A 27,283-nucleotide genomic window follows, 5' to 3' on the forward strand; every position below is an offset into this window, starting at 1 on the left:
TGGGGACCACAGGAGTTTGGCCTCACCGAACAGCATCACTTCCGTTTTAGCAACATTACATTGCAGGAAGTTAGATGCCATCCAGTGGGCCACTGTGGGCCCATATCTTGGGGGACATCTGTCAGCCGCGCTGATAGCAGGATGGGGTGAGAACAGTTGATGGAGGTCCCGATCCTGTGGATTTCATAAATTAACGTACTGAAGGTAATATAGGTGCTACTAGGCCTACTTTTTGTGCCTCAATACCCCATAACCATTGATAGGAGTGTAGGTGTGCTGCACCTCATGGGTTCATGATGTGATGATTTATGATTTTCATTCGTTACGTGCTGCATTTTTGTGCCCTGATGTTATGATATGTGTCGTTGGTTACTCTTGCATTGTCAGAACAACAAGTATAATTTCAGGATGTCCATTAAATGCACATTGACATTGATGGTGCTCAGCAAATTAGTCTTTATATTATTGCACTAACCGGAAACCCCATTTCGAACATGCTCCAGCAGATACTAGCATACATTACAGTAGTGCAGTTGTGACAGAACTATGGATCTACTGAGTTAATTTTAGTGTACATTTAGAAAGAGCAGATAAAGCTTTTCAGGGGCCGTAAGCTGGAAATTGGTGCTCTTTGTCACAGCTGAGATCAATGAAAGAGACCCCACCACCCAGTTTTTTTACAGTTCATGTTGGGATCTGTGGTTCTTATACTTCTGATACCCCTTCTCTTTTTACTTGCAATACGTTTCAGGTTTATGCAACAGCTTGGGAGGGCCACATGAACACACTATATTCACATACCCTCACCTGTGAGGTGTTAAGACATAGTTTGGAAAAAGGAAGCCTGCGAGACACAGTGCACAAGTAAGATTAGCGATGTGTATTGATGGTATCAGCTTGCACATTTGGTAAAGAAGATATTCATTCATTTTGTCGTGGTCTACTCTATTTTGAACTCCCTGGAAATGTAACAGATCTCTTTTTTTCATGGAACACTTACCAATTCCTGTGGTGTCATACTCATTTTTCGTGCAATCTGCATACAGTGTGCAGCTTCCCTTTACTATGCCACAATAATGCCACTACTTACTTTCGGACTTACGCTGTGGAGTGGCAATTGCAGTTCGCCAGTTTGTTATATTTGTTCTGCCTTGCATACTTTGCCCTGGCACTTGTCTTTTACATTAAGACCAAATACTATTGCCTCCTTCTTTAAAACTGTTTCAGGAATCCTACTCTTTTCTCTATGAAGTATGGAGAAGTAATCTAGTGCAAAAGTGGGAGCAACACATCTTGTAATTAGTAGCTGCGCTCTTTTTGCACTTGCGATACTGGTACTTTCAGTTCCTACAGTTCAGCACTACATATATCCCAAAGGAACCATTATCATGCAGCCCTCCAAATGTGGAACCATTTCCAACAATTACTCCTATGACGTGGCACACTGTGAATGAATCCTAGCAATATTGTTAGGTGGGAATAACCCAAAAAACCACAAAAAAAAATGTGGACATGGGAATACCATAACATATCCTTTGCAGTTTTTGGAAATTCTCTCTGAGAAGGTGTGAGTTTCTAAAAAAATAGAGGCCAACCCTCTATTACTGACCTAGGTGACCAAACGTCATCATCAGGTTGTTCCGTATCCTAACCACATTTGTGGAGGAACAGATGGGCTCCCAGATGTTTAGGAGTTCTTCTTGTGGTAGTGGTGGAATCCAAACAGAGTTAAAATTTCTTATAGATGGCCCCGTGAATGTGGGCCAATTTTTTCGTCAGTGCCCGCGCCAAATTGAGATCCCAATCCGACCCTGTTGCGCTGTAATATTGTTTTAACTACTGCATTATACTTGGGGGCGGCTCATTTAAAGCCTCCTTTCCCTTCATGCTTCGTCTGGGGTCCGCTGCGGCATTTCTTGCAGCCGATTGAGTAGAGGGAATCGGAGCAGTTTACACACTTCCGGGGCTCCCCCTGTCAGCACAGTTTAGCATGCTAGATTCACGCTCTCCTTCCAGGAATGGCCATAAATTCTGATGAGAACACGTGCGCACAGTGGACAAGCGCAGCAGGCACGCCAAAGGTGCATCGAAGGCAAGCCCATCTGTCCTGTTTGCGCCTGGACTGGGCCTTGCGCCCAAACCACTGGCAGTTTTTACAGGGAAAAAGCCTGTGACTTAGTTTACTCCAGAGATCAGCTTTTAAACAGGCAAAACCAGGGTAATGTTGCCAAATGTCTCTCTCCTATTGAATGTAATTAACTCAATCACAATAGTGACAGCAGCTGCTCGGCATGTGGATTTAAGGTTGTCCCCCCAGTGTTAACACCTAGTACAGTCTCTATTCCCCTCAACATTCTGATGTCCCCTCTTCCTGGGGAAGTGTCTGCGGCCTGGACGGCCAACTATCTGAGATTCCTATTCAAAGCTAGATCCCTGGTTAAAAATAATGTGGAGTTTCGTCACAAGCCTGGCCGGGTCTTTGTAACGAAGACCTAGGCTAAGGAGTCATCCAGCCCTGACCTGGTAGATGCCATTCCCCCATCAAACATGACAGGGGGAGGGTTGAGAGTTACATATAAAATCAAGTACTCCCACTTTATGTAACCCTTTCAGAACTCGGGCCCCTACGAAGCACTCCATTTCTCTCAATAAAAATACTTCCAACAGCTCGTTTGCTGGTGTACTACTCTACAGACCACCTGGGCCCAGGTCTGCCTTTATAACAGTGTTTGCACACTTAATAGAACCATGCCTGGGAAAGCATAACATTACTCTCCTGGGTGACTTCAATTTTAATTTGGAAAACAACATGTGCAATGACTGCCAGGACCTTAAGGACATGCTGACAGGTTGCGGATTTGCAAAACTAGTCAGCACTCCAACTCACGGAGAGGCCTAACATTGCATGGCATCTTCTTCAATGACTCTTGCCTTAAGGTCTCTGATGTACTACCCCTTACCTGGTCCGACGATTATGCTGTTCCCTTTTCTCTGTCGTGGATCCACACTCAAGGGACCTCTAACTGCGGGAACAACATATCGTCTTAAAGACATTGGAACAGGCTTAGTGAAAAACTAACAACTGTAACTAAACTGATCATGAGCAGGGCCGGACTGGTTGTAGCAGGCACCAGGCATTTCCCCTGTGGGCCGCCAGGGTGGGGGTGGTTTTGGACCCCTGGGGGCTGTTTTTGTTACCGGGACCCAGTTTTGCAGTATAGCTGCAATATTGGCCCTTGGTAACAAAAGCGCAGCGTTGAGACAGGAGTGGTGCTTTCCACTGAGCACCCCCCTCCAACCCGCTGGCCAAGCTCTTTGCCAGGGCCAGTATCAGTTCCTAGTCCGGTCCTGATCATGAGGACTCAAAATTAGCAGCAGCTAAGCTCTCCTCTTGGCTTTCTTCAGCCATTAATATTATGGCACCTATTAAGGATACCTACATGCGGAGAAAAACTCCTACCACGCCATGGTTTTTGTAAAGACTAAGACTCTCGAGCCAGACCTGTCGTCGTCAGGAACGAGCCGGCCGAAAAGGTTAAGATCCATAGGAAATAGCCTTCTATCAGTCTACTCTGGGAGACTACAAAGCCGCCATTAAGGAGGAGAAGACTCTCTTTGGTACCAACACACTGGCAACTGCTAAATCTTCCAGAGACCTCTTTAAACTAGTCAACCTCCTTTCTGTACCCTCATCTCACCCCCCACACACACATAATACGGTTGTCAGGTAGGCAGGGCAACCTGGAAACAATGGCTGAACACCCTGCCAAAGTCAGGGAAAGGAGAAGGTCCAAAATCAAAGCCCTGAAAGGTTCTCGCACCCAGCTAAGAACAAGTCTGCAGCGAGAACCACAAGATATCCGGAAGTACATAAAGCCAATCCCAACAACTAAACCATCACTCTCTGACCGAGGAATCAGGAAGTAACTAGGAGCCGTGGAAGTAGGCGACCGAAGACTCAGAGCCAAGCACTGCAATGAGTCTGTAGGAAGTATATATACACACAGCGTCTTGCTCCTCCCACCAGTAACCATCCCCCAACCCTGACAAGAGGACAGCGTAAGAAGGAACCCAACACAGAAAAATACAGGTAAGAAAAGTAAAAGGGAGGGTTAACTCTGCCATTACTGCACTCACACCTCTTCCCCTAAAAACATCTTGAAATATGAAACTGGGGAAGGGGGAACTAAAAAATCCCAACAAGAAACCTATGATACCGCCTTGCACTTCCCTTACTAAACGAAAGGCTGACTTTGCACAAGGCAAGTTGCGTGAGGCATAACAGTGGGACTGCATTATTGAACCCCTCTAATTAGGCGGTGTGGTGTAGGTATTGTCCCTCCCACAGGGAAGTTTGCTTACTCGGCCTACCCTCCCACCCCATGGCCCTTAGTGTAGTCCTCCATGTTACAAACACTTGAGTATTCACCTCTGGTAGGGTAATGGGGATTGGGTTGCTGTATAACAGGCCCATTAAGTGGCCAAGAGCAATGAGGTAGAGTTCTACACAGTAGGCTGGATTGTTCCATCCTCCATTGAACCAATCATTTACCACCAAAGTTTGGGATGCGCGCAAATAGAGTTAGACGTCCACTATAGCCATCCCCCCATCATTGGCTGAAAGACAGCATTTATTCATGGCAATCCATGGAGCTTTCTCGGCCGAGAGGTAAGCACATGTCTCTGATGCCACCCTGGCAAACCATGAGTTTGGGCTCATCAGTGGGAAATTCTGCCGCACGTATAAGAAGCGGGTAAAGACCATCATTTGAAAAAGAGACACCAGCCCAGCACATTAAGCAGCAAGGTTTGCCAAGCACCAGTCTCGTTTCATATTAGATATGAGAGAAGTGAGGTATAAGGGACATGTGAGTCGGGCTCCGGAGCTATTGTGACACCTAGGTACATGAAACCCAGGTGCTGGATTGTTATGGACCCCTGCCATGCGCTGCAATACGAGTCTCCTCGGATCAGTACCAATAGAGATTTCTTGTGGTTTAGACGTAGGCCGGAGGCGTCTTCGTACAGGTGAAGCAGCTGCAGATATCTCGGTCACAGGAGATGAGGTTCCTCAATAGAACAGCAGGACACCATCCGCTTAGAGTACAGGTCTATCTTCCAGCTTGTTCCTCCTCCCCAGCCAGTTATTTGTGTATCGCATCTCATCAGCTGTGCTAGCGGTTCTATGGCAAGAGTGAAAGGAAGTGGGGAGAGAGGGCAGCCCTGATGTGTTCCTCTATGAATGGGAAACGGTTTGGATACAACCACGTTTACTTTGACCTGAGCTACCGGTTGTGTGTAAAGCAGCTTTACAAAGGTTCGGAATTTTAGGCCGAACGCCATGTCTTCCATGGCACCCTGTAGGAAGAACCAGGCTATCCAATCAAAAGCCTTCTCGGAGTCCAAAAGTAGCAGGGTGTAATTGCTTCGCAGTTGTCGAGCTCGGACCAGCGCTATGTGATCCTGGTGAATACAATGGTGGGTGCTCCTTCCCGAAATGAAGCTGCATTGCTCTGGGTGGACCAGGTCCTCAATGACTTGGGCGAGGTGAAGGGCCAGCAGCTTCGTAAATATTTTAAGCTCCATGTTAAACAGGGATATGGGACGAAAGTCCTCACATCTGGGTTCAATCTGGTTTGATTTTGGGATCACCACTATTGTTGCATGTCCTCCTGAGCAGCTCGGCAGAGTACCAGCAGATGTGGGGAAAGGAGAGCACAGAATGTATAGTGATATTCTGAGGGAAAGCCGTCTGGGCCTGGTGTTTTCCTGGGTTTAATGCAAGGATGGCCTACTCTATTTTATCAGTGGTCAGGTCCTCATCTAATGCTTTTGCCATAGCAGTGGACAGGGTCTGATGAGGGATATCTGACACAAGGAGTCTATATTGCTCAGACCATGGGTGTGGGTTTTGTGTGTTGTTTCCAGTTGTAGTCTGTGAACGTTTCTGCCGACATGTACTGCAGTTGATGCCATGCATCCTGCACCACCTGACCCATCCTGGAAGCCAGGTACCTGGTGCCCAGCCAGTAAAGTAACTCTCTGTTTGTTTTTATGCCACACTCATACACCTGTTTGACTGATGTGGCAGCATTGACATGCCTCTTTCAGAGCAGCATGCTTCAGGGCAGTGCAGTCATGGGTTAGTCGGCGTCTGTAGGTTTCTGGGTCTCCTCCCACGGACTTCCTTTCTAGTTCCGTGATCTGAGTTTCAAGGGATGTTATGAGTTGTTTTTTTAGCTCTCTCTTGTCTCCGGACATATGACTTTGTTGTGCCTCTGGTGGTAGCCTTACCGGCCTCCCACATAATGATGGGGGAGTCTAAAGAACCTTAGCTGTTTGGGAAATAGGTTACGATTTCACTGGCTATTTGCACCGGGGGTCTGCAAATTTTCAGGCACTGAGGTGTCAGATGGGTTGGGCACCAGCAGTGTACATGGAACATTTTTATATACAATTAAATTGCCTAATCAAAAGTGTTCTTAGTTAAAAGTGAAAACTGAAATCAGAAAAAAAACTTAAGTAGCGTTGGTGCCTATGAGGATTCTGCAGCCAATCTCATGTGGGCTGGATGGTATAAAGTGGTAGGCACTGCTACATAAAGTACGAGTATTGAGTGTTGCTGCTGCATATCTCTAATGATCACCGCAAATAGGAAATAAATAAAATTATACTTTACTTTTTCTGCAAGAAAAGGTTTACTAAGCCATCAAAAAATACATACACGATGGCCTTTTTAACTATGAATTTAGCAATAACACTGTTCTTATATCAGTGAAAACTTAAACAAATGTAAAAGAATTACACATGTTGCAGAGGCTACCTTGTTTCTTTGATTTAAAGAGAAACATGTTTTTTTAAAGCTCATCAGCCCAGCAGCAAAAATATTCACTAAATGTACAGCTGGATGAGTTACTTATCATACAAACTGAATATCACTAGTATTAATAATTAATGCTAAGCTAGTGAAATGCAACAGGTAAGTACAATATTAGGACCTGTGTCTTACTTACATCAATGAAGGATGCGTTGATGTAATCTGTGTACTCTTGACCACGTTTCATTGAAAGAATCACCCTGTTGAAATCATCTAAAATACATCAAAATATATTTAATGCTTTGACATGAAGGTACAGTTAGGACAAGCTACTCATTTGTAACGGCTTTCAGTAATAAACATGAAATACTAATTACTTTAATACAAACGTGATGAAATGAAGTCGGAAGACATCTAAGCCAAGTAACTTAGGACCAATTCTAAACAAGTGCACTGACATTAGTTGCGACAACTTGAGCAGCTAGGATTCCAGCCATTTATTTCCTCAGCCGAAGTTCCCCCTGTGATGTCTGAGAACAGCTTGCCGGCCTGCTCATTTGAAATACATTTGATTTCAGGTTAGCGCCCTCAGGATATTGCTTTGGGTGAGTTCTGAGAGGATAGACCCACATTGGTCTCCCTAGATCCAGACATTTAATACTGGGAGAATGCCCTGTATGCTGATTGGCAGACCCATCTTGTCAGCTGTCTGGCTTTGGACATAAAACCCAGAACTGCCCATAACTCACTGATAATTTTCTGGGCTCGCACCTACAGAGTGTGGAGGAGGTGTTTTGCCTCTTTCTCTTCCTGGCTAAGACTCTGGGCCTGAATTAGATCTTGGCGGATGGGTTACTCCATCACAACGGTGATGGTATCCCGTCCGGCCAAATATAAATCATAGGATATAATGGGATTGATATTTTGACGAATGGAATATTCGTCACTTTTGTGACGGTGTAATCCGTCCGCCAAGATCTAAATGAGAGACAGGCCTTTGGAACCAATGAAGATGTCCTGCTCTGCCCTACAGTCTACAGAGAGCTTGATCCCACAGATCCCCCACCTACCGGCAGACGCAAGTTGCCTAAGTTTGATACTCGATGACAGTGGAAAAGTTCTAACATCCACGGAGTCCCTCACAAGGAGACAGGGGTAGAGTGGCCGGGAGATCAACTGCTGCAAGTGCAGTTGAGACAGCAGTGTCTCCAAGAGCAAACTCCTCTCTCTGCCAACTTTTGAAATTGTCATTCATTTGTTTATTGCGACCCGGATCCAAGAACTTGGTGTTACACTGTCAGCCATGTGTGCTCTTCGGCTGTTGCTCCTGTGTGTCTCATGCCTACCCAAGGCTGGCGTATCTCCAACACTCGCCTGCCTGCCCGTACAACCCCTGAAGCAGTTTGCCTTTGAATTGCAGGCTCCATAGAGACTATCATGGTTGCCTTGGCTTTCCTTTGCATGCAGAACATAATATATCTGTAACGTGGCAACAGAGTCCATCGCATACACTCTGGACTGCTGTCTACTCTGTCATCTGGAACACAGCTTTGCTTTTGGTGGGTTTGTATTTCAGCATTCAAAATCACATTGACTTTGAGAGGCGGTGTCACTAATATTTTAAATATGTAACATAATCTATCACAGTCTGTGAGGTCTGATGAAGACGCTTTCGAACCAATAGGAGGGTGACTGCAAGGTGAAAGGAGGAGCCTGTATGTAAAGCTGGAGATTTACTTACAAGGAATTATCTGGATGACTCGTGCTTTCTTCATGTTGGCCGGCAGGTTGCCTGTTCTCATGTTTTCTTTCATTATCCGCACGTTGGTTAATTTCTGAAATAAACATTCATCCATCAGTCAGTGTACATGTAAAGGCACCCTCCCCCCCAAACGAGGCAAAACGACAAATCTATTTTGCCTATCGACAGAAACATATTTACTTTGCATATATACAAATAAAACTGCTTTCCAGCTCCTCCAAGCATCTTTGCAAAGAATAACATGATTTTTTGATAGCATAGATTACGTAATCAGAATATAATAAACCAAGTCAGCCTGTTGAGGGTGGTGTAATTGACTGTTCCAGCAAGGCGTTCAAAGCTTTCTTCACTGCTTTACAAGACAAATAATGTTTTGAGATCTTCACAAAACAGTGGAACAGATGAATGAACCCTTTAATCCAATGCACCACTAGAAGCCTGGGAATTTTCGATGGGAAACATTGAAAATTTGTTGACGTTGGTTTTCGGTTTGTTGGTTGTAATAGCTTCTAAAACAAGCATTTACAATGCAACGGTTTCGCCTTTGGAAAAGTTAGAGCTATTGGCATTGTAAATGACAACATTTTTATTTATGTGTTGGCTTTGAAAACATAAATAAATGGCAGTCATTTACAAAGCCAATAGCCTAATCTCTCGCAAATGCGACACCTATTGCATTTGCACCCACACACACACACACACACAAAACCAGGTCACAAGCAGGCAACAGAGACACACACAAAAACGGGTCGCAAGCAGGTAACAGAGGCACACACAAAACTGGTGTATTTATTTTTTAAACACCTTTTTGGTATTTACCCATATTTATTTTGTATTTTGAGAATAAATTGAGCCGTAAAATTGTATATTTTTACATTTAGTTTACTAATAAATATGCATTCATACTTTTCTGCCTGGCACATTTTACAGCCCAGCCAAGTTTCCCCAGGACAATGCGCATTCCAGTTTTTTCTTTGAATCTGGGACTTCTTGTCTTGTTCATACCATTACAAAACCAGGAGTACACGTCCCAGAATTCAAGGGAAAAAACACGTGGACTGGAGAGGGCAATACTCTTGACGTGAGGGTTTACTTTACACCCCAGGTACACTCAGTAAGTTTAGTAGACAAACGGTACATCACTATTTCAAAAATATGTTTCCAGATGAAAAATACCCTTCTTCATGCATCTCATTTATGAGATAACTGCACCCAAGCCGAACACGAAGAGATGTTCCATACGCTGGCTTTTTCATTCCTGGCACAAGTTACTATGATGAACAGGTGGCTGTTGTATATATTCCCATCAGATAAATATTTTGTCTACATATCTATCTCAGGAGGCCAAATGGTTGATCTACCGCACCGTTTTATCTACTCTAAATTCGTATATATATGCAGATCAAAACAAGTGCATATTTTTAATCGTATGCTACTGTATTTATCCAATTCTACTTTTTTTATTAGACTATTTTGGCAGGGTTTGATCACAGCAGGATTTTGTATTTGAGTGGGTGAAAGACTTCTTGCAGAATGTTAAACAAATGAAAGCAAGTCAAATGAGGAAATCCAAAGTGTAACACGAATCGTCAGGTTTTCCAAAATCAGCCATTTTCCAAAAATCAGCACAGTAATAAATTACTCCTATCTAATTTATAAGACCTAAAACATTCAAGGATAGCAAATACCTACAATAGGTACAATTAAATAACACAGGGTGAGAGCAACAGAAGGCACACACTCAGGGTGAGAGCAACAGAAGGCGCACACACGCAGGGTGAGAACAACAGAAGGCACACACGCAGGGTGAGAGCAGCAGAAGACACACACATACAGGGTGAGAGCAGCAGAAGACACACACACACAGGGTGAGAGCAGCAGAAGACACACACACACAGGGTGAGAGCAGCAGAAGACACACACACAGGGTGAGAGCAGCAGAAGACACGGGGTGAGAGCAGCAGAAGACACCCACAGATAGTGAGAGCAGCAGAAGACACAGGTGAGAGCAGCAGAAGACACAGGGTGAGAGCAGCAGAAGACACACACAGAGGGTGAGAGCAGCAGAAGACACGGGGTGAGAGCAGCAGAAGACACACACAGAGGGTGAGAGCAGCAGAAGACACGGGGTGAGAGCAGCAGAAGGCACATAGGGCAAGGACAGCAGAAGACACATAGGGCAAGGGAAGCAGAAGACACATAGGGCAATGGAAGCAGAAGACACATAGGGCAAGGGAAGCAGAAGACACATAGGGCAAGGGAAGCAGAAGACACATAGGTTAATTGCACTAGAAGACACCAAGGGCAGCAGAAGGCACACGCGGTAAGGGCAGCAGAAGGCACACACGGTAAGGGCAGCAGAAGACACACACGGTAAGGGCAGCAGAAGACACACACGGTAAGGGCAGCAGAAGACACACACGGTAAGGGCAGCAGAAGACACACACGGTAAGGGCAGCAGAAGACACACACGGTAAGGGCAGCAAAGACACACACGGTAAGGACAGCAAAGACAAACAGGTTAAGGGCATCAAAGACAAACAGGGTATGGGCAGCAGAAGGCACAAAGGGCGAAGGCAGCAGAAGACACAGGGTAAGTGCAGTAGAATACACAAAGGTTAACGTCGGCAAAGTAGCCTCACTGAGGCATTTGGTACCAGGTCCCACGCATGGCAGAGTCTCTAGGAAATGAGGAAGTTGCTCGGTTACAAACCAGGCCTGTGTAAGCCTCGTGCTACCCAGACTTCCCCCTACCAACTGCAGCAACCAAGCATCTTTGCACACACTTAATCATCACTAGTATCACTGACTGCAAGGTGTGGGGGGGGGGGAAATGTACAATACTGCCAAGCAGAGACTTGGGGAAGGTGAAGTCCTTAAATAAGGCTATGTCGACCTTGGTGATACAGGTGACCCTAACACAGCTAGGCATATTTTGGGGAAAGTGAAGGGAACAACTGCCTACATCAACATGACTACAAACGAAATCACAACAGATAAAACTATTTGTCTGCGCACAACAGTTCACATAATCCAGATTGAAGGTAAAACACATTCTAGCCACACAACAAACACTTAAGCCTAACTTAATTAACACAACCTTGTTAGAGACCCGGGAACACAAATTTACTTTAGAAAAAAAAATCCTTAAGACTGGTTTGCAACACAGCTCTATACACATAGGTACCAACCCCAATTTTTGGACTTTATTATTATACAATAAATAGCAAATGATTCCTTCAAAAAACAGACCCGGTTAATTACACTGCTTCCAACAACCGGCGGAACTCTTACTCATGCATTCTGCCTCCCCCCCATTTATAACATGTTTTTGCTTTGAGTACGGTGCAATGAGGTGCATACAAAACTCATAAATAAATAATACATTTGCCCCAACCATGTATGTTTTTTTTCGTATATTTGCGCACACTGTCCTGAATCAGCTTCATTGTGACTTAAGATGAAAATTTATTGCCAAACACAAGTTAACAACCACACACATATGAAACAACTGTACAGTGTTGGACCACATGAGGATACACACAAGTCTGTATTGTTCTAACTCCATCCTGTGCAATGTTTGAGGCCTACTTTGGCCTGCCCTCTGTGCCTATAAGTAGATGATGGTTATGAGCGTTGTTTGCAGTGCTGTGTTTTGCTGGTGTTGGCCTTCAGAGGCCGTGTATGGTTTCGCAGTGGAATGTGAACTGCTCATCCGGATCTGTGCTCGCCTATCTCTATCGTCCACAGTGAGGAAGGAGCCGCCTGGAGGAGGAGGGAGGCCTGGTCTGCTGAGCAAGGAGGAAAAAAACTTCTCTCCTCCTCTTTTGCAGCCAATCAAGGATGATGAGATACGGGGAGGTAAAAGATGGCAATTGTATGTTATGAAAGAGTATAAAGCCTTGTCTGGGGCAATCGCCACCTGCATCCTTCCTGCCCACCGCGAGTGGTGGGAAAACGGGTCTGGGAAATTAAAACGTTTCCTGGAAGCTGATGCACAATGGTATTACAATTAATCTATGTTTTTAAAGTCAAAATGTGAAGGCTTGAGGATAGGAAGAAAAAAAAAAGTTGATAGGGCAGCAGACTCGCATCCCCACCTTTTCAGGAAACAACCTTCACCTCGGCAGGTCCCTACACCCCCCAAACCGCTCCCCAAAGCGCCTCTTCCCCTCGAAACTTCATCCATTACAGGGAAGTACACAGAGGCCCGGCGGCTCCCCATCACACTGCCCGCGCCCCCTCCCCCCGCTCCAGCACTTGGCGGCCCGTGGCCGCCTCCTCCTCCCCCTCCTCACCTGTTGCTTCTCGTTATCCACTGGATGCCACCGGAAGCGCCGCAAAACCGGGCCCTCGGCGGCAGCGACACCACCGCTGAGAGCAAACTCCAAGAGCGAGAAAAGTTGCAGCAGCAGCCGAGCCCTCCCCTCCCCGGAGCACCGCGCAGAGGAAAGAGAAAACTGTAAACCACCAGCTCGCCGCCCGGGTGCAGGCCCTGCTTAAGCCACGGTCACCGGGGAACAAAAGTCAAGTACCCTCCCCTCTATCGTGCATTTGCCAGGCCCCCGCTCATTAGTTCGGGGGTGGACGGAGGACCACTGGTTGTCGAGGCCTGGGGGCGGGAACCAGACCTAACACTTGCGTGTTTTTCGCAGTGAGAAGGTCGTCCCCCACCCTTGTCCCCCCTTTATTGTCGCCATAAAACTTTGCCCGACCAGGTCTTAACCACTGAAAACCGATGTGTGTGACCCCAGAAGGTGACGCCCTGACTAGCGCCCCAAAAGGCGGACGAGCACCGAAAGCCGAAACCCAAGAAGGGCTCCAGCAAAGGCAGGCATCAGCAGCACGCTCAAGACGGCACAAAATCCAACACGTGACAATAGCGAAACGGAGCAGCCCCTCCCCTCTCACGGAAAACCGAGAACACAATGGCACCCCCGTTCACAACCCCCAAACAATGTGTGCACGAATCCGGCCATGTTCCATCGCCCATTCGCAGTTGCAATTCGGATTTCACTAGCCACTTTGCCACCTAGGTAATAATCGATGACCACGTGTCCATTGTGAGAGTGCCAATCGGAGCCCCGGCGCGCTCTCCGGACCCACAGAAAGGCACCCGAATGCTGCCCACACCCCTCCGGGGCCAATAGTGACCCTCACCTATCAGTCCAACAATGGTTCAAACATCTATTACACACACCACTTCAGCATTAGTGTCACCCCAGATATAGAGCTCCAAATGAATGCCGAAAACACACACAGATTGTACGAACCCTCTCCGAGCAACAAACAAGGAAAAGCCCCATATACATTGCATTCCCTCCTCTCCCAGTATACGCTCAGTTCACTGAAATGACCGCAAGTGGAAATGGATGCTCAGCAATCTCTCTACTGCCGTTCCGACCACTCACCACAGCGCATCTCGAGCACCTTCAAGATGCACAACAGTGTCCACCACCACCAAATGCGGCTTGCCGTTGGATCAGCCTCTACACCCAAAGGGCACCGGAGATGACTCTACAAAACCCGGACAGGCCGCTGCGGAATGCCCACGCCGCGGCTGCACCGGAATTCCAATGAGGAGACCAATCCACATCCCCTCATCACGGACCACATTTAGACTAGTCCCCATTGAGGTACGTGAGCGCCCCCAACTAGCGCAGGAGACCCTGCGTGCCGCTCCAAACACCCACTCCGTACCGGGACCAAAGGATAGACCACCCCGACAACAAACTGCATGTGCTACAGAGCCGATTCAGACACGGGACAGACGCCCAATCCACCCTGCCATGAACACAACTGCGGCGACAGGAGGCCCACGCCCAAAAGAAGGACAAGGGCCATCCCCAAAACTTGCTGCTGGGCTGAGGGAGCAGCAAACTCTTCCCGGGCCGCCTCTTAGCAACCATGAAGGTCGCAGTCTCCTAAGAGACGAGTCCGGGCTGGCCCTGCCGCATCCACACCACCAAGGTGCACAGGAGGGGCGGGGGCCAGAGACTTCGGCACAGCCCCCAACCCCAAAAGCAACCACACCCCGTGCGAAGCGGTGCCGCCCGCACGGGGGGGGGGCGGAAGTTAATGAGACAGCCCCCTCCCGGGCACCACAACGCACGATGCAGAAACTGATGAGGGTGGCTCCTGCTCCGTGGTCCAGCTCAGCCCACCTCCCCCCTCCCCCTGCCCAGGGCTCGGATGCTGCTGGCAGCAGCCTCTCTCCTCCTTCCTGGACTCGTGACGGTGCCTTCAGCCCTTGTGCTCCTTTCTACGCTCCAACATTAGCGACGCACGAGGGAGGGCAGAAAACTACCACGGCTTCCGAAACAAGTCAGGTCCCGGGCCGCGCTGCGATTGGCTGACGTCACGGGGGTGTCCCGGGCCGGCAGCCAATCACAGCGCGGCCCGGGAATGACGTCACGGGGTGTCCCGGGCCGGCAGCCAATCGCAGCGCGGCCCGGGACAAAGGGGCGGGGCTTAAAAAAAGCACCAGAAACGCCCCCGAATCACGTTTTCGAGAGAAAGCGCGATTGACAGCCTCTGCCTCCCAATGGCTAGCCTCCATTTATGGAGCTAGCCAATGATAGGCAGAGGCGGGTCATCACCCCAGATAGAACTCAAGAGGTTTTGCTAGCGCATGCGTACTTCGTACGCATGGCTAAGGCAAAACCTAAAAATGGAATGTTTACTGCGTGGTAAACTCAACATTTTTGTGCTGCACGCAGATTACTTTCAACTTTCAAATTCTGCTTACCTTGGTATTATAACTGGAACGACATAATTACTGCACCAACTATTTGCGAGTATGGGACACTTCGCATTGCAACCACAGAAAGAAACAAGCATAGGCAAAGCCAATAGGTATCACCTATGCGAGGTCCATTGGCCTTGCCATTGTTTTTTAGTTATGTGGCATTGTACGGCCTGTCACTGTAAATTTGTCATTGAAAATAGTGTGAGGGCTCCAGACATGTGACAAAGGATGTGAGCTAGGATACCGCTGGAGTGTGAAATGTTATAGGTGTGTGGCAAAGGATGTAAAGTCTCTATGATTGCAAATTTGATGATATCTAGGTATGTAAAGTGAAAAAGGAAAATGCTACTTACCAGTATGCATCTGCTCTTGGCATGTAGAGCTGCAGAGTTACACACTGTGCATAGATGGCCACCTAGTGTTGGGCCCGGATGTTTGCAGTTTGTTTTGTTGTAGAAAAGTCATTGGAAGTCACAGGATAGGTGACTCCTCCTTTGGATGATACTGCGCATGGGCATCGGCTCCATCCCTAGATTGTTTTTCGCCATTAGGGAAGTATTGGGGCTGTACAAGGAGTAGTGATGTCCATGTGATTTGTATCTAATTAAGATAATACTGGAACAGATACAGGTAGCCGGGGAGGCGGGTGGGCGTGTGTAACTCTGCAGCTCTACATGCCAAGAACAGATGCTTACTGGTAAGTAGCATTTTCTGTTCGAGGCATATGAGCTGCAGATTACACACTGTGAATAGATTGTATAGCAGTACCCACACCTAGTGGCGACCACCAGTATCCGTTGCAGTAGTTTGAAACAGAGTTTTTAGTACAGCCTGGCCCACAGTGGCTTGTTGTTTAGTTTGCACATCTACAAAATAGTGTTTTCTGAATGTGTGCGGTGCAGACCATGTAGCTGCTTTGCATATATCATCTAGGGGAATGTTCCCTAAGACTGCCATTGAAGCCCCTATTTTCCTTTTAGGATGGGCTTTTGGAGGAATTGTTAACGTACGTTTGGCTTTCTGGTAACCTATTTATACGGATTTAACAATCCACCTAGCTATCCCCGATTTTGATATGGGGTTGCCTTTATGTGGTGGTGAAAAAGACACAAAAAGTTGTTTTGTCTTACGAAAAGTTTGTGTCCTTTCGATGTAGTACAGTAATGCTCTTTTGATGTCTAAGGTGTGTAGAGCTCTTTCTGCGACGGTTTGTGGCTGCGCGAAAAAACGGGCAGTTCAACAGATTGCTTTAGATGAAATGGTGAAATGACTTTTGGAAGGAATTTAGGATTAGTGCGTAGAACAACTTTGTTATGATGCCTTTGCAAAAAGGATTCTTGAATGGTAAATGCTTGTAGTTCACTGACCCTTCTGAGATAAGTAATAGCTACTAAGAAAGCTACTTTCCAAATTAGGAATTGTAATTCGCATTTATGTAACGGTTCAAAGGGAGGTCCCATTAACCGTGTAAGAATAATGTTTAAGTTCCACACTGGTGAAGGTGGTGTTCTGGGAGGGATTATTCTTTTGAGTCCTTCCATGAAAGCTTTTATAGCAGGTGCTCTAAACAGAGATAGATGTTGTCTATTTTGTAAATAAGCTTCAATGGCAGCAAGGTGTAGTCTGATAGACGTGTAAACTAAATTACACTTTTGAAGGTGTAATAGGTATCCTATGATGTGCTGAATAGACACATCTAAAGGATTTATGTGGTTGCTTTGACAGTATATTATAAATCGCTTCCACTTCGCAGCGTAACATGCTCTCGTAGTGGGACGTCTGGCTTCTTTAATGACGTTCATGCGTTCTGGAGGAAGGTTAAGGTAACCGAACTCTATGACTTCAGGAGCCAGATCGCTAGGTTGAGCTGAGCTGGGTCCGGGTTTCTGATCTCTCCATGGTTCTGTGTCAAGAGACGTGGAGATAGGCTTAGTTTTTGGTGTGGTACCACGGATAGTTGCAGAAGTGTGGTGTACCACGGTTGTCTGGCCCAAGTGGAGCTACTAGAATGAGTGTTAGGGAATGTTGCTGTAGCTTGCGTATCACTAACGGAAGTAGTGGGAGAGGAGGAAAAGCATACGCAAATTTTCCAGACCAGTTCATCCATATCGCATTGCCTTTGGACAGCGGGTGTGGATATTTGGCAGCGAAGTTTGGGCATTTTGCGTTTTCGTGGGTTGCGGAGAGGTCTATCTGAGGTTGTCCCCACATTTGAAAGAACGGTTGAAGAACTTGTGGATGAAGTTCCCACTCGTGGATCTGCTGTATCTGTCGACTTAGCAGATCTGCCATGGTGTTTTGTACTCCTGGAACGTGTTGGGCTAAGAGGAAGATTTTTAGTGGTATAGCCCATCTCCATATCTGCTGTGCTAACTGAGAGAGCTGCAGAGAGTGTGTTCCCCCTTGTTTGTTTATGTAGTACATGGCTGTCATATTGTCTGTGCGGACTAAGACAGCTTTGCCTGATACTTGTTTTTGGAATGCTTTTAGGGCTAGGAAAACAGCTGGTAACTCCAAGTAGTTGATGTGGAGTAACTTTTGTTGCGGTGTCCACCTGCCTTGCATGGTGTGATGCAGTAGGTGAGCTCCCCAGCCGGAGAGCGATGCGTCCGCTGTCAGGATTATCTTAGGAACTGGCTCTAGGAACGGTCGGCCCGTTGAAAGGTTTTTGGTGCTCCACCATTGCAGAGAGCGATGAGTCCGACTGTCTACCAACACTAGGTCTGTTAATTGACCACGAGCCTGGTTCCATTGGCATGCTAGGAACTCTTGAAGTGGACGCATTTGCAGTCTTGCGTGAGGTACTATAAATATGCAAGATGCCATCATTCCTATGAGCTGCATGAACACTCGAGCTGGAAGCGAGTGTTGCAGTTTGAATTTTGTTAGGAGAGTTTGTACACTTGTTATCCTGTTTGGAGAGGGATATGCTAGTGTTAGTTAGGTGTTTATTGTAGCGCCGAGATATTGTTGTATGTGTGAAGGTTGCAGATGTGACTTGGTGTGATTTACTGTGAATCCCAAGTTGTGAAGCAGTTGAATAGTAGTGTGAGTGTGTTGTACACACTGGCTGTATGAGCTGGCTTTTATGAGCCAATCGTCTAGGTGTGGGAAGACGTGAATCTGTTGTCTTCTTAAGTGTGCTGCTACTACTGCTAGGCATTTGGTAAACACCCTTGGCGCTGTTGTGACTCCGAATGGGAGCACTTTGAACTGGTAGTGCTGCCCATCTAGCACAAATCTTAGATATTTTCTGTGCGTTGTGTGGATGGGAATGTGGAAGTAGGCGTCCTTGAGATCTACAGTGACAAGGAAGTCGTTTTGTAACAGGAGTGGAAGGACTTGTTGGAGTGTGATCATATGAAAATGATCCGACTATGTAAATGTTTAGAGGTCTGAGGTCTAGGATAGGTCTTAGAGATCCGTCCTTCTTTGGGATTAGAAAATATAGGGAGTATAATCCTTTGTTTTGCTGATGCTTTGGGACTATTTCTATTTCATTTTTCTGCAGGAGGGATATTACTTCCTGTCTGAGCAATGTTAAATGTTCTTGTGACATTGGGCGCTGCTTGGGTGGTATGTTTGGGGGGGTGGATGTTAGCTCTAGACAGTAAGCTGATTGAATTATTTGAAGCACCCACCGGTCTGATGTGATGTTTTCCCAGGCTGGTAGGTATTGTTGTAGTCTTCCCCCGACAGGAGTGGAATGAGACGGGGAAGGGAAGGGGAGTCATTGGGCAGGGGCAGAGGCAGAGCGGGAGTTGTTGTTTTTACCTCTGCCTTTGTTATTGTTACCCCTGTAACCTCCCCTTTGGTAGCCCTTACTATATGTGGATTGTGTAGGGGCTTTGTATGAGGTGAAGGTGTGTCTGAGGAGTATCCGCTGGAAGCGCCTCGATAAGATGAGCGGCGAAATGAACGTCTGGGAGCCTGCGACTGCAAGGCTCCCATAGATTGGCAGTATCTGTATCCTTTTTCATTTTTCCAAGTGATACATCTACCTTGGGTCCGAATAAGTGTTGCTCCTCAAAGGGTTGATTAAGTATAGCACTTTGGACTTCAGGTTTGAACCCCGATATGCGTAGCCAGGCATGTCTACGTAATAAAACACTGGTGTTAACTGCCCTGGAGGCGGTGTCTGCTGCATCAATTGCACACCGCATAGAGGTGTTTGTAATATTTTTCCCTTCTTGAATAAGTTCATTTGCTCTATCTTTGTATTTATCAGGGAGGTGTCACATTAGTGATTCTAATTCGTCATAATGTGCCCTGTCATACCTGGCCAATAATGCTTGTGTATTGGCAATACGCCACATGTTTGCTGCTTGAGACGCAGTTCTTTTCCCTGATGCGTCAAGTAGCTTAGACTCTTTATCTGGTGGGGAAGCTTCACCTGATGTTTGTGAGTTTGCTCTCTTGCATGCGTTGGAAACTACAAGTGAGTCTAGTGGTACTGGACCTTTAATATATGCTGGGTCTGAAGGGGCAGCTTTATACTTTTTCTCTGTTCAAGGGTTAATGACCCGAGTTCTGACTGGCTCCTTGAAGACTTCAGGAGCATGCTTAATCACTCCTTTAAGCATTGGTAAAATGAATGAGGACCTATGTGCATTATCAAAGGTATCCATTAGAAAGTCTTCATCTACAGGGTCTGTATGCATATCTACTCCATGATATTGCGCGGCTCTGTGTATCAACTGATTAAAACCCATAGTGTCTTCTGGTGGGGAAGGCCTTGAGGGGTTTATGTCATCTTGAGGGACATTTGGGACGTCTGGGGTGTTATAATCATCCCACGGGTCAGGTGAGCCTGGAGGAATAGATGGATAATCTATGTTAGCCCCTATATCATCAGAGCTATCATCCCTATTGTCATCGTCTGGTATGATAGAGGATGCAGGGGAATGTTGTGGTAGGGGAGCAGGTGGTGATGGTATATGTGGAGGAGGAGGGGAAGAAAGTCTTAAAGGCGAGGTAGCCATGTCCTTTTTCTTTGAATAAGGAGCTGGCGCTGGTGTATCCATTGGTCGCTTTTTTTAAGCTAAAGTTAGCTGCCTAGTGATTGGGTCTTTAGCTAGAGTCTTTTGTGCAGGGTGTGGATGAAATAAGTCCTTTGCAGGAGGCCGATCTTTTGGTGCGGAGGGAGGCTTCGGCACGGAAGCGGTCTCTTTTGGTTTTTTGGCAATGTCCTTAACCGGAGAAGCAGGAGTCTTTTTCGGCTCCGAAGATTTTTTCGGCTCCGATGATTTTTTGGGCTCCGGTATATTTTTTGGATCCAATGTTTTTTTTGGTTCCAGTGGTCTTTTTGAATCCAAAGCGGGTTTGCTTGTTTCCGACCTGGGTTTCGGTGCCGAAGGATTAGCGGTAGGCTTCGGCGCCAGTTGTTTGGATGTCGCCGGGGCCGGTGATGTTGTCTTTTTCGGTGCCGGTAGGTGTGTGCCGGCACCGTGGGAAGGCTGACTCGAGCCCGAGTCGCCTGAAGGCTTAGTTAGCTTCTTAGCCGGGCCCGAAGGTGGGGCAGTAGAAGCAGTGTGTCAGGGTGCACCCGAGCCCGAGGGCGAGGGTGTGACCGGGGCCTTCTTTGGATGTGTCGAAGAAGGGTCAGGTCGACGATCTTACTTACGACCCCCTGTGCTGGAGTGATGTCCTCGACGTCTGAATCTTCTGCCTCGGAGTTGCTGTCGACTTTGTGTTGTTCTGGGACGTCGACCCCTTCTTCAAACATGTCGTCCGGAATCTGAGCTAAGATCGAGCCATTGTTCTCCTGGCTCTTCGGTCCCGGATAGTCTTTTTGGAGCGGAAAGAGGAACACGCGGAACAGTCTCTGGCCTGGTGCTCCGGGGAGAGGCAAAGGTTACACACTTCATGAAGGTCGGTGTGGGGAAACTTGGACCCATTTTGAGGACACTTTTTAAATGGCGTCCTTTCCATGAGCAGGAGTCGAGGCCTAGTTAGGCCCGAAGGCCGTCGACGATGACCGGAATCGAAATCTTCAGTGTTGAAGAGTAGCGTTAACTAGGAAAGCGTTCAAAACTGATTCTTTGTAAGTTGGTGAGGATTGCGCACCGAAGGAAATCGGTTCCAACACGGAGCGCTGGAAACACATCCGAGCCCGGTGGCGGAAAAAAACATGCGCAGTATCATCCAAAGGAGGAGTCACCTATCCCATGACTTCCAAAGACTTTTCTACAACAAAACAAACTGCAAACATCCGGGCCCAACACTAGGTGACCATCTATGCACAGTGTGTAATCTTTGAATATTGAATTTTATTTTATTTTGCATAGTTAATAAAAACCATTGCAAAATCTCAATTTTAAAATACATATACGTACTCTACATTTTCACCGTAAACTTAATATTGCATATAAAACGATATAATTCATTTTTAAAATCTTCTAAATTAAATACAAATTTGCAATGATGTTCATCTTAGCATCGATTTTCTTTGTGAGCTTAAAAAAGGTTGGGTTCCAGTGTCTTCTTTCCACTGCCTTCAGTGATTTAATAATATTAGACAACATTTTACGTATGGTTCAAACTAAACAAGAAACAGCAAGTTAAGTTAAGAGTCAAGTTTCTGCATCTTTTTCTCCACCTCCTTCATATACTTCACAAGGCCGCAGTTTAACGGCGGATCGTCGGGTGTGAAGCAGGCAAGAACTGCATACCTTCGAGTGCGTATTCCTCGTTGGTTGAACAGAAATTTCAGCAATCGTTTTCTTTCTTCTAATGATTTGTCGCAGGAACACAACAAATGTGGCATATCCTCCTTTGCCTTGCTACATAAACGACAGAGGTGGCCCCCTTTATCCCTTAGCTAATGTGGAAGGTGGGTTCCACAAGGTAACAGGCCCAATCTGAGTTTTAAAAACTTCAATTTCATGGTCCTGGAGTATCCCAGATCGAGATAACTCTGTAGTCCTTGTTGAGAATAGCAGTTTAAGACAAACCAACCGTGTGACCTCTTGGCAACTGTCGCCTTATCCTCAATCCATGAAAGGTACTTTGTTGTTCTCTTTACCAGCCTTTTGACTGTGGTGTGATTAGTTGAGGTGTTCCACAGCTCCTGTATGCCTAGGTTCAACAGGCTTTTTTCCAAATACTTAGCAGCTTGCGAGGTTGGGTTTCGCTGCAGTTCCGACCATAGTAAACTATTTAAGGTCCCCTGTTTTGCTTTCCTGATTTTGTCCCACGTGATTATATACGCCCTCTGTCTTGCGAGAGACTGCTTCTGACCACCGAGCTCTAATCTAAGTTGAGCTATGCACAGTGTGTAATGCCTCGAACATTAAGTTTATTACCAGAAACACCTAATATGTACAACAAAAATAGAACAAAAGTCAACCACAGGAACATGATTTCAGAGTTAACACAGCATATCTACTTGGCAGATACTCTTAATATGTAAAATTAATACTGACGCAAAAACTATTTTGAAGTCAAAACGGTCGTCTCTAAGGAAGATGTGGTCTAGTGCCAACAATGTCATCTATAAACGGGGAGACTGGAGTCTGAATTCTGACTTCCGCACTCAGTCTGTGATCCTGGCACATATATTGTTATCTGTGTCTTGGTCCCGGTATTTGCCCCAGTCTGAAGCGCTTTGAAGTAGTTACATGTATTCTAACCCTTCCAGGCACACATACTGCACTTGAGGTTTTACTTGTATATGGTCCTGGTATAAAAGCAGCCTGTGAGCAGTCAGCAGGTGGGTATGTGGGGGCATAGGTGGTCTGCTGGCAGGGCAGGGGACAGGAGCTGCAGATGTTAATATTAGTTAATTGATGGTATTTAAATAATCAGCCTCGGAAAGAGAAGAGCAAGTCATGCCAGTATTTAAAGTCAGATCACTACGTTTTGTTACCACATTTGTCTTCGATAGTTGTTCAACACACCGAGCCTTTTCGCCCAGCCCACCATTCCAATCTTCTCCACAAACTGATTATCTGGTCTTTGTAGAGTACAGGGACAAGTAGAAGTTGTAAAATAAGTCTGGTTGACTCTTTTCCAACTCTACCAGCAGTGCTTAATTTGAGCTGGTGATTGGCACCAGCACTTATTTGTCAACACAGGGACTTATGACAACCAGTCAAATGGTTCTGCTGTATGTCTAATTTTGTGATGAACACAACAGTTGTTTAATAAGTCTACATTCATAAAAAATGGCTAATACCCGCCACCCAGGGCTATACACATTGCTTGGGTGGCAGGTATTAGTCATTTTAATGTATAAAAAGTCTGAATTGTCATTAGTAGCACTGACAGAGGCAATGGATGGTGCTAGCTGCACTTATTTGCTGACAATGGTCCTGGCACTTATTTCTTTACACCTTAAGTACTGCCAAAGAGCCTTTCGAATCAGCCTGCCAGGAACATTCCGAATTTGACAACAGACTAGTTCACCCCAGGAGAAGGAGCTGAATTTGTCAGACATATCCATTACTTGCTTTTAGAAGAAGATAGCATGTCTACCTAGGAAGTATCGGTCCCTGCTGCATCTATTGGCTGCTACTTTAGTGAAAAACCACGAGGCGCATTAACAAGAACAATGATAATAATAATAATTTATTTTTATATGTCCAGAACTCAAGACCAGCTACCGTGGATCACATGCTTAAGAAATCACCAATGAAAACGTTTTTTGTAGTGCTTGCTGGCTCCATGAAGTGTTACGCAGCCTCACTCGTCGTAGAGTGCTGCATTACATCCCAGGTGTACTTGTCCAACAGGTGCTCTGAGGATTGCACAGCACCAACATACTGAGCTATCTCGTACCTGCATTGCAATACTAAGACATTTCCAAAAATAAACTCCAAATGTGAAAGACTATACAGGAAGCAGACATAAAAGTTATTCCGCAGACGTTTACGTGCAGAGCGCACTGTGGATTACAAATCTGCACTAACAGGAACCAGACGATGCACGTTAAACTGACTTTTCTTGTAGAGTAAAAACAACGGATGACGCGTACAGGAGACTGTAGATCGGACTAAACCGGTGCATGTGCTGTCTGGGTGCAGTGAGACCATTATACAAGAGGCAGACGTCCATCCCCCACTCCAGATGGTTCACTGGACCAGTCTTAGCACAAAACTAGAGCCTTACGGATCAATAATGACGTGCAAGTGATTGCACGCACCTTGGTTGAAAGTGACCAGGGTACGACTGAGTGCACGTGCATTGTCAGGATGGCACCGTGATGCAACTGCCTACACATACACTGTCAAGATGACAGCATGACAGCCTGGGTAACAAACATGCTGCTGTGCTCAGTACAACTGCAGCTGACAGGTACTGCAGGACTGAGGTCTAAGACAACAAGACAATGACTGAAAGTAGCAGGCAAAGTTTAGGGCCAGAGGCATATAATGTATTGTCACAATATTGACCCAGTACATAGAACGCTCACCACGCTGCAACAAGATGGCATACTGGCATCTAAGTCACAGACGTTATACAAATCCGTGGCACTCATCCTGGAGGATGAAAGGCTGCGTGGTTGCCACCTGAATATGAACTTCTGCTCCTACAGGTTACACACACATTACCCCCTTCGCTGCGTTCGTCGGCCAACGTCAGTCGCGAGCACTACCTCCGTAGTGCTGCACACGTCCAATGGCCGCGGCGGCCCCGCCCACTCCGCTAAACGGCCGCACCACGGCGGAATTGCCGTCGCTGTTAAGCCGTTACTGCAGCGGGAGTACAACCCACTCAACTACCTTCCTGTCACTGCAGCCTGAGGCTGACAGGTAACACGACCATCTAAGCAGTAGGCTTGTTTAGGCCCTGAATATTAAACCTGTATGCCAATAATACACTATGCATAGTGCACCAGGAGGCCCTGCCCTATGAGCCTCCCCTGCCACCACAGGCCTCCATATGAGTGGGGAGCTCTGCTACAATGCTGCATAGGAGGTCCTCGGGCGTGTTTATCAGTAGTGCAGAAGGTGCAGAGACAACAGGGCCCAGGGTTTTTGGGGACCCCTGCACCACCCCAAAAATTACCATCTTGTACTACACATCCAGGTGGTAGGAGCGGTCATCTTCCTCCCTTGCACTAGTGCCCACCAGGGCACTCTTCCTACGTCACTAAATGTTTCGCATGTTACAAACTGAATAAAGAGGCAGTCATTGCACCGGGAGGTCTCTTGGTTTCTGGTCGATAAATCAATTGCAAAGCACCTGCACAGGTGTCAGTGCCGACTCCTTACAGTTACAAACACCAGCTATTGGCCGCGGAATTCTATGACAGCTCATTGACTAAAGTAACTGTGTGCACTGTTTACTTTAAATCAGACACAGAAGCAAGGGATGGAAAGTAGAAAGCTGAACTGAAAATAGGCAAAACGGATGAGGGTGGGGCGGGGGCTAGAGGGGGAACACGACGCAAAAGTGGGTATGAGCCATAGGGCAAGAAGCAACGACATAGGCCAGCGAAATAAACAAGCATTTACAATGCAATAGGTCTTGCATTTGTTAAAGTTGGAGCTATTGGCATTGAAAATTACAATGTTTTTTACTAGTGATTTTTTATTTGCAGTAGGTTAATTATATTTGCATAGTGCTATTGGTATTGGTATGGCTTTGCAGCGCCGGAGAACGAGTTAATGGGAAATAAAAAGAGCGAGCCTTTGAGGAAGGGAGGTACAGGGTACCGAGGGAAGCGGAGGAACAGGCGGACAAGGGGGGATGCATTAGGAGAGATGAAAGGCTGAGGTGAAAAGAGCTGTCCGGTATGAAGAAGAGACCCTGGTGAAGGAAGGGGCAGGGTGAAAAGGTAGTGCCCGTGAACTGCCGGTGGGGAGTGCCACAATGAGAGATTAAAAGATTGTGATGAAATAAGTGAGTGGCCGAAAAATGGAGAACCTCTGGTGAAAGGAGGGACAGAATGACGAGGGGAGAGATTGCCCATTAAGTACCTGAGGGGGGGAAAGAATGACACGGAGAGACAGCCAGTAGGGAGTGCCATTAGGAGAGATGAAAGGCTTTAATGAAATGAGGAGTCCGGTATGAAGCAGAGACCCCGGTGAAGGAATGGGGAGGATGAAAAGGTAGTGCCCGTGAACTGCCGGTGGGGAGTGCCACAATGAGAGACTGAAAGATTGTGATGAAATAGGTGACTAGGTGAGAAATGGAGAACCTCTGGTGAAAGGAGGGACAGAATGACGAGGGGAGAGATTGCCCATTAATGTTATGTTATGTTATGCTGTTTTGTAACGCGCTCAATTACTGCCGGAGTATCCTGGCGCGATGAAGAAGAAACAGATTAACAGCCAACACTACAAAGAAAAAGAAAACTAGAAGGCAATCGAAACAGATGAGTTTTCAGCGCTTTTTTAAAAGAACCAAAATTCAAGGTAGCGCGCAGGGATAATGGAAGCTCGTTCCAGGCCGAAGCGGCCTTCACCGCCACTGATTGCCCTCCCAGCCGGGCACGCCGGAAACGAGGAACCTGCAGCAGATGTTGAGCGGCAGAGCGCAGGGGTCGATTGGGAGAGTAACGACTAAATCGCTTCATCAAGTAGGCGGGTCCTTACCCATTAATAGCTTTATGAGCCAGGGTCAAAATTTTAAAAATGATCCTTTGTGGAACTGGCAACCAATGCAAACTCAGCAAGTGATTCCTTGCGCTCACCCGGCTGGAAATATTAACTAGCAATCTGGCGGTCGCGTTTTGAATCACCTGGAGACGCCTCACCATGTATTCCGGGGAGCCACTCAGCAGGGCGTTGGCATAGTCGAGACGCGAGAGAATTAAAGCTCTCGCTACTGACTCTCTTGCTGAGGCAGGAAGATAAGGGGAAAACTTCCGAAGCGTTTTTAGGGACCCGAAGCAGCCACCCGTCAGCTTCTTGATATGCCCCTCGAACCGGAGGTCTTCACCGAACCAGACCCCCAAGTTCTTAGCGAGGACATTAACTGAGCAGGGCATCGGGAAACCAGCCGGCCAAAG

The 27,283-nt window shown here is 46.6% G+C and overlaps 1 protein-coding gene across 2 annotated transcripts in view; it reads right to left on the reverse strand.

Moving 5' to 3' along the window:
• PTPRE (protein tyrosine phosphatase receptor type E) overlaps positions 1-27,283 on the reverse strand; it is a 566,294-nt gene that overhangs the window by 71,935 nt on the left and 467,076 nt on the right. For both annotated transcript variants that reach the window (XM_078643508.1, XM_078643509.1), the window contains 2 exons: positions 8,559-8,652; positions 7,014-7,090 (listed from right to left, as the gene is read on the reverse strand). In XM_078643508.1, the coding sequence (XP_078499634.1) occupies positions 7,014-7,090; positions 8,559-8,652 (171 nt within the window). The remainder of the gene's footprint in view (positions 1-7,013; positions 7,091-8,558; positions 8,653-27,283) is intronic.

Source organism: Lissotriton helveticus, chromosome 5_1, assembly GCF_964261635.1.
Source record: "Lissotriton helveticus chromosome 5_1, aLisHel1.1, whole genome shotgun sequence".
Lineage (NCBI taxonomy): Eukaryota > Metazoa > Chordata > Amphibia > Caudata > Salamandridae > Lissotriton > Lissotriton helveticus.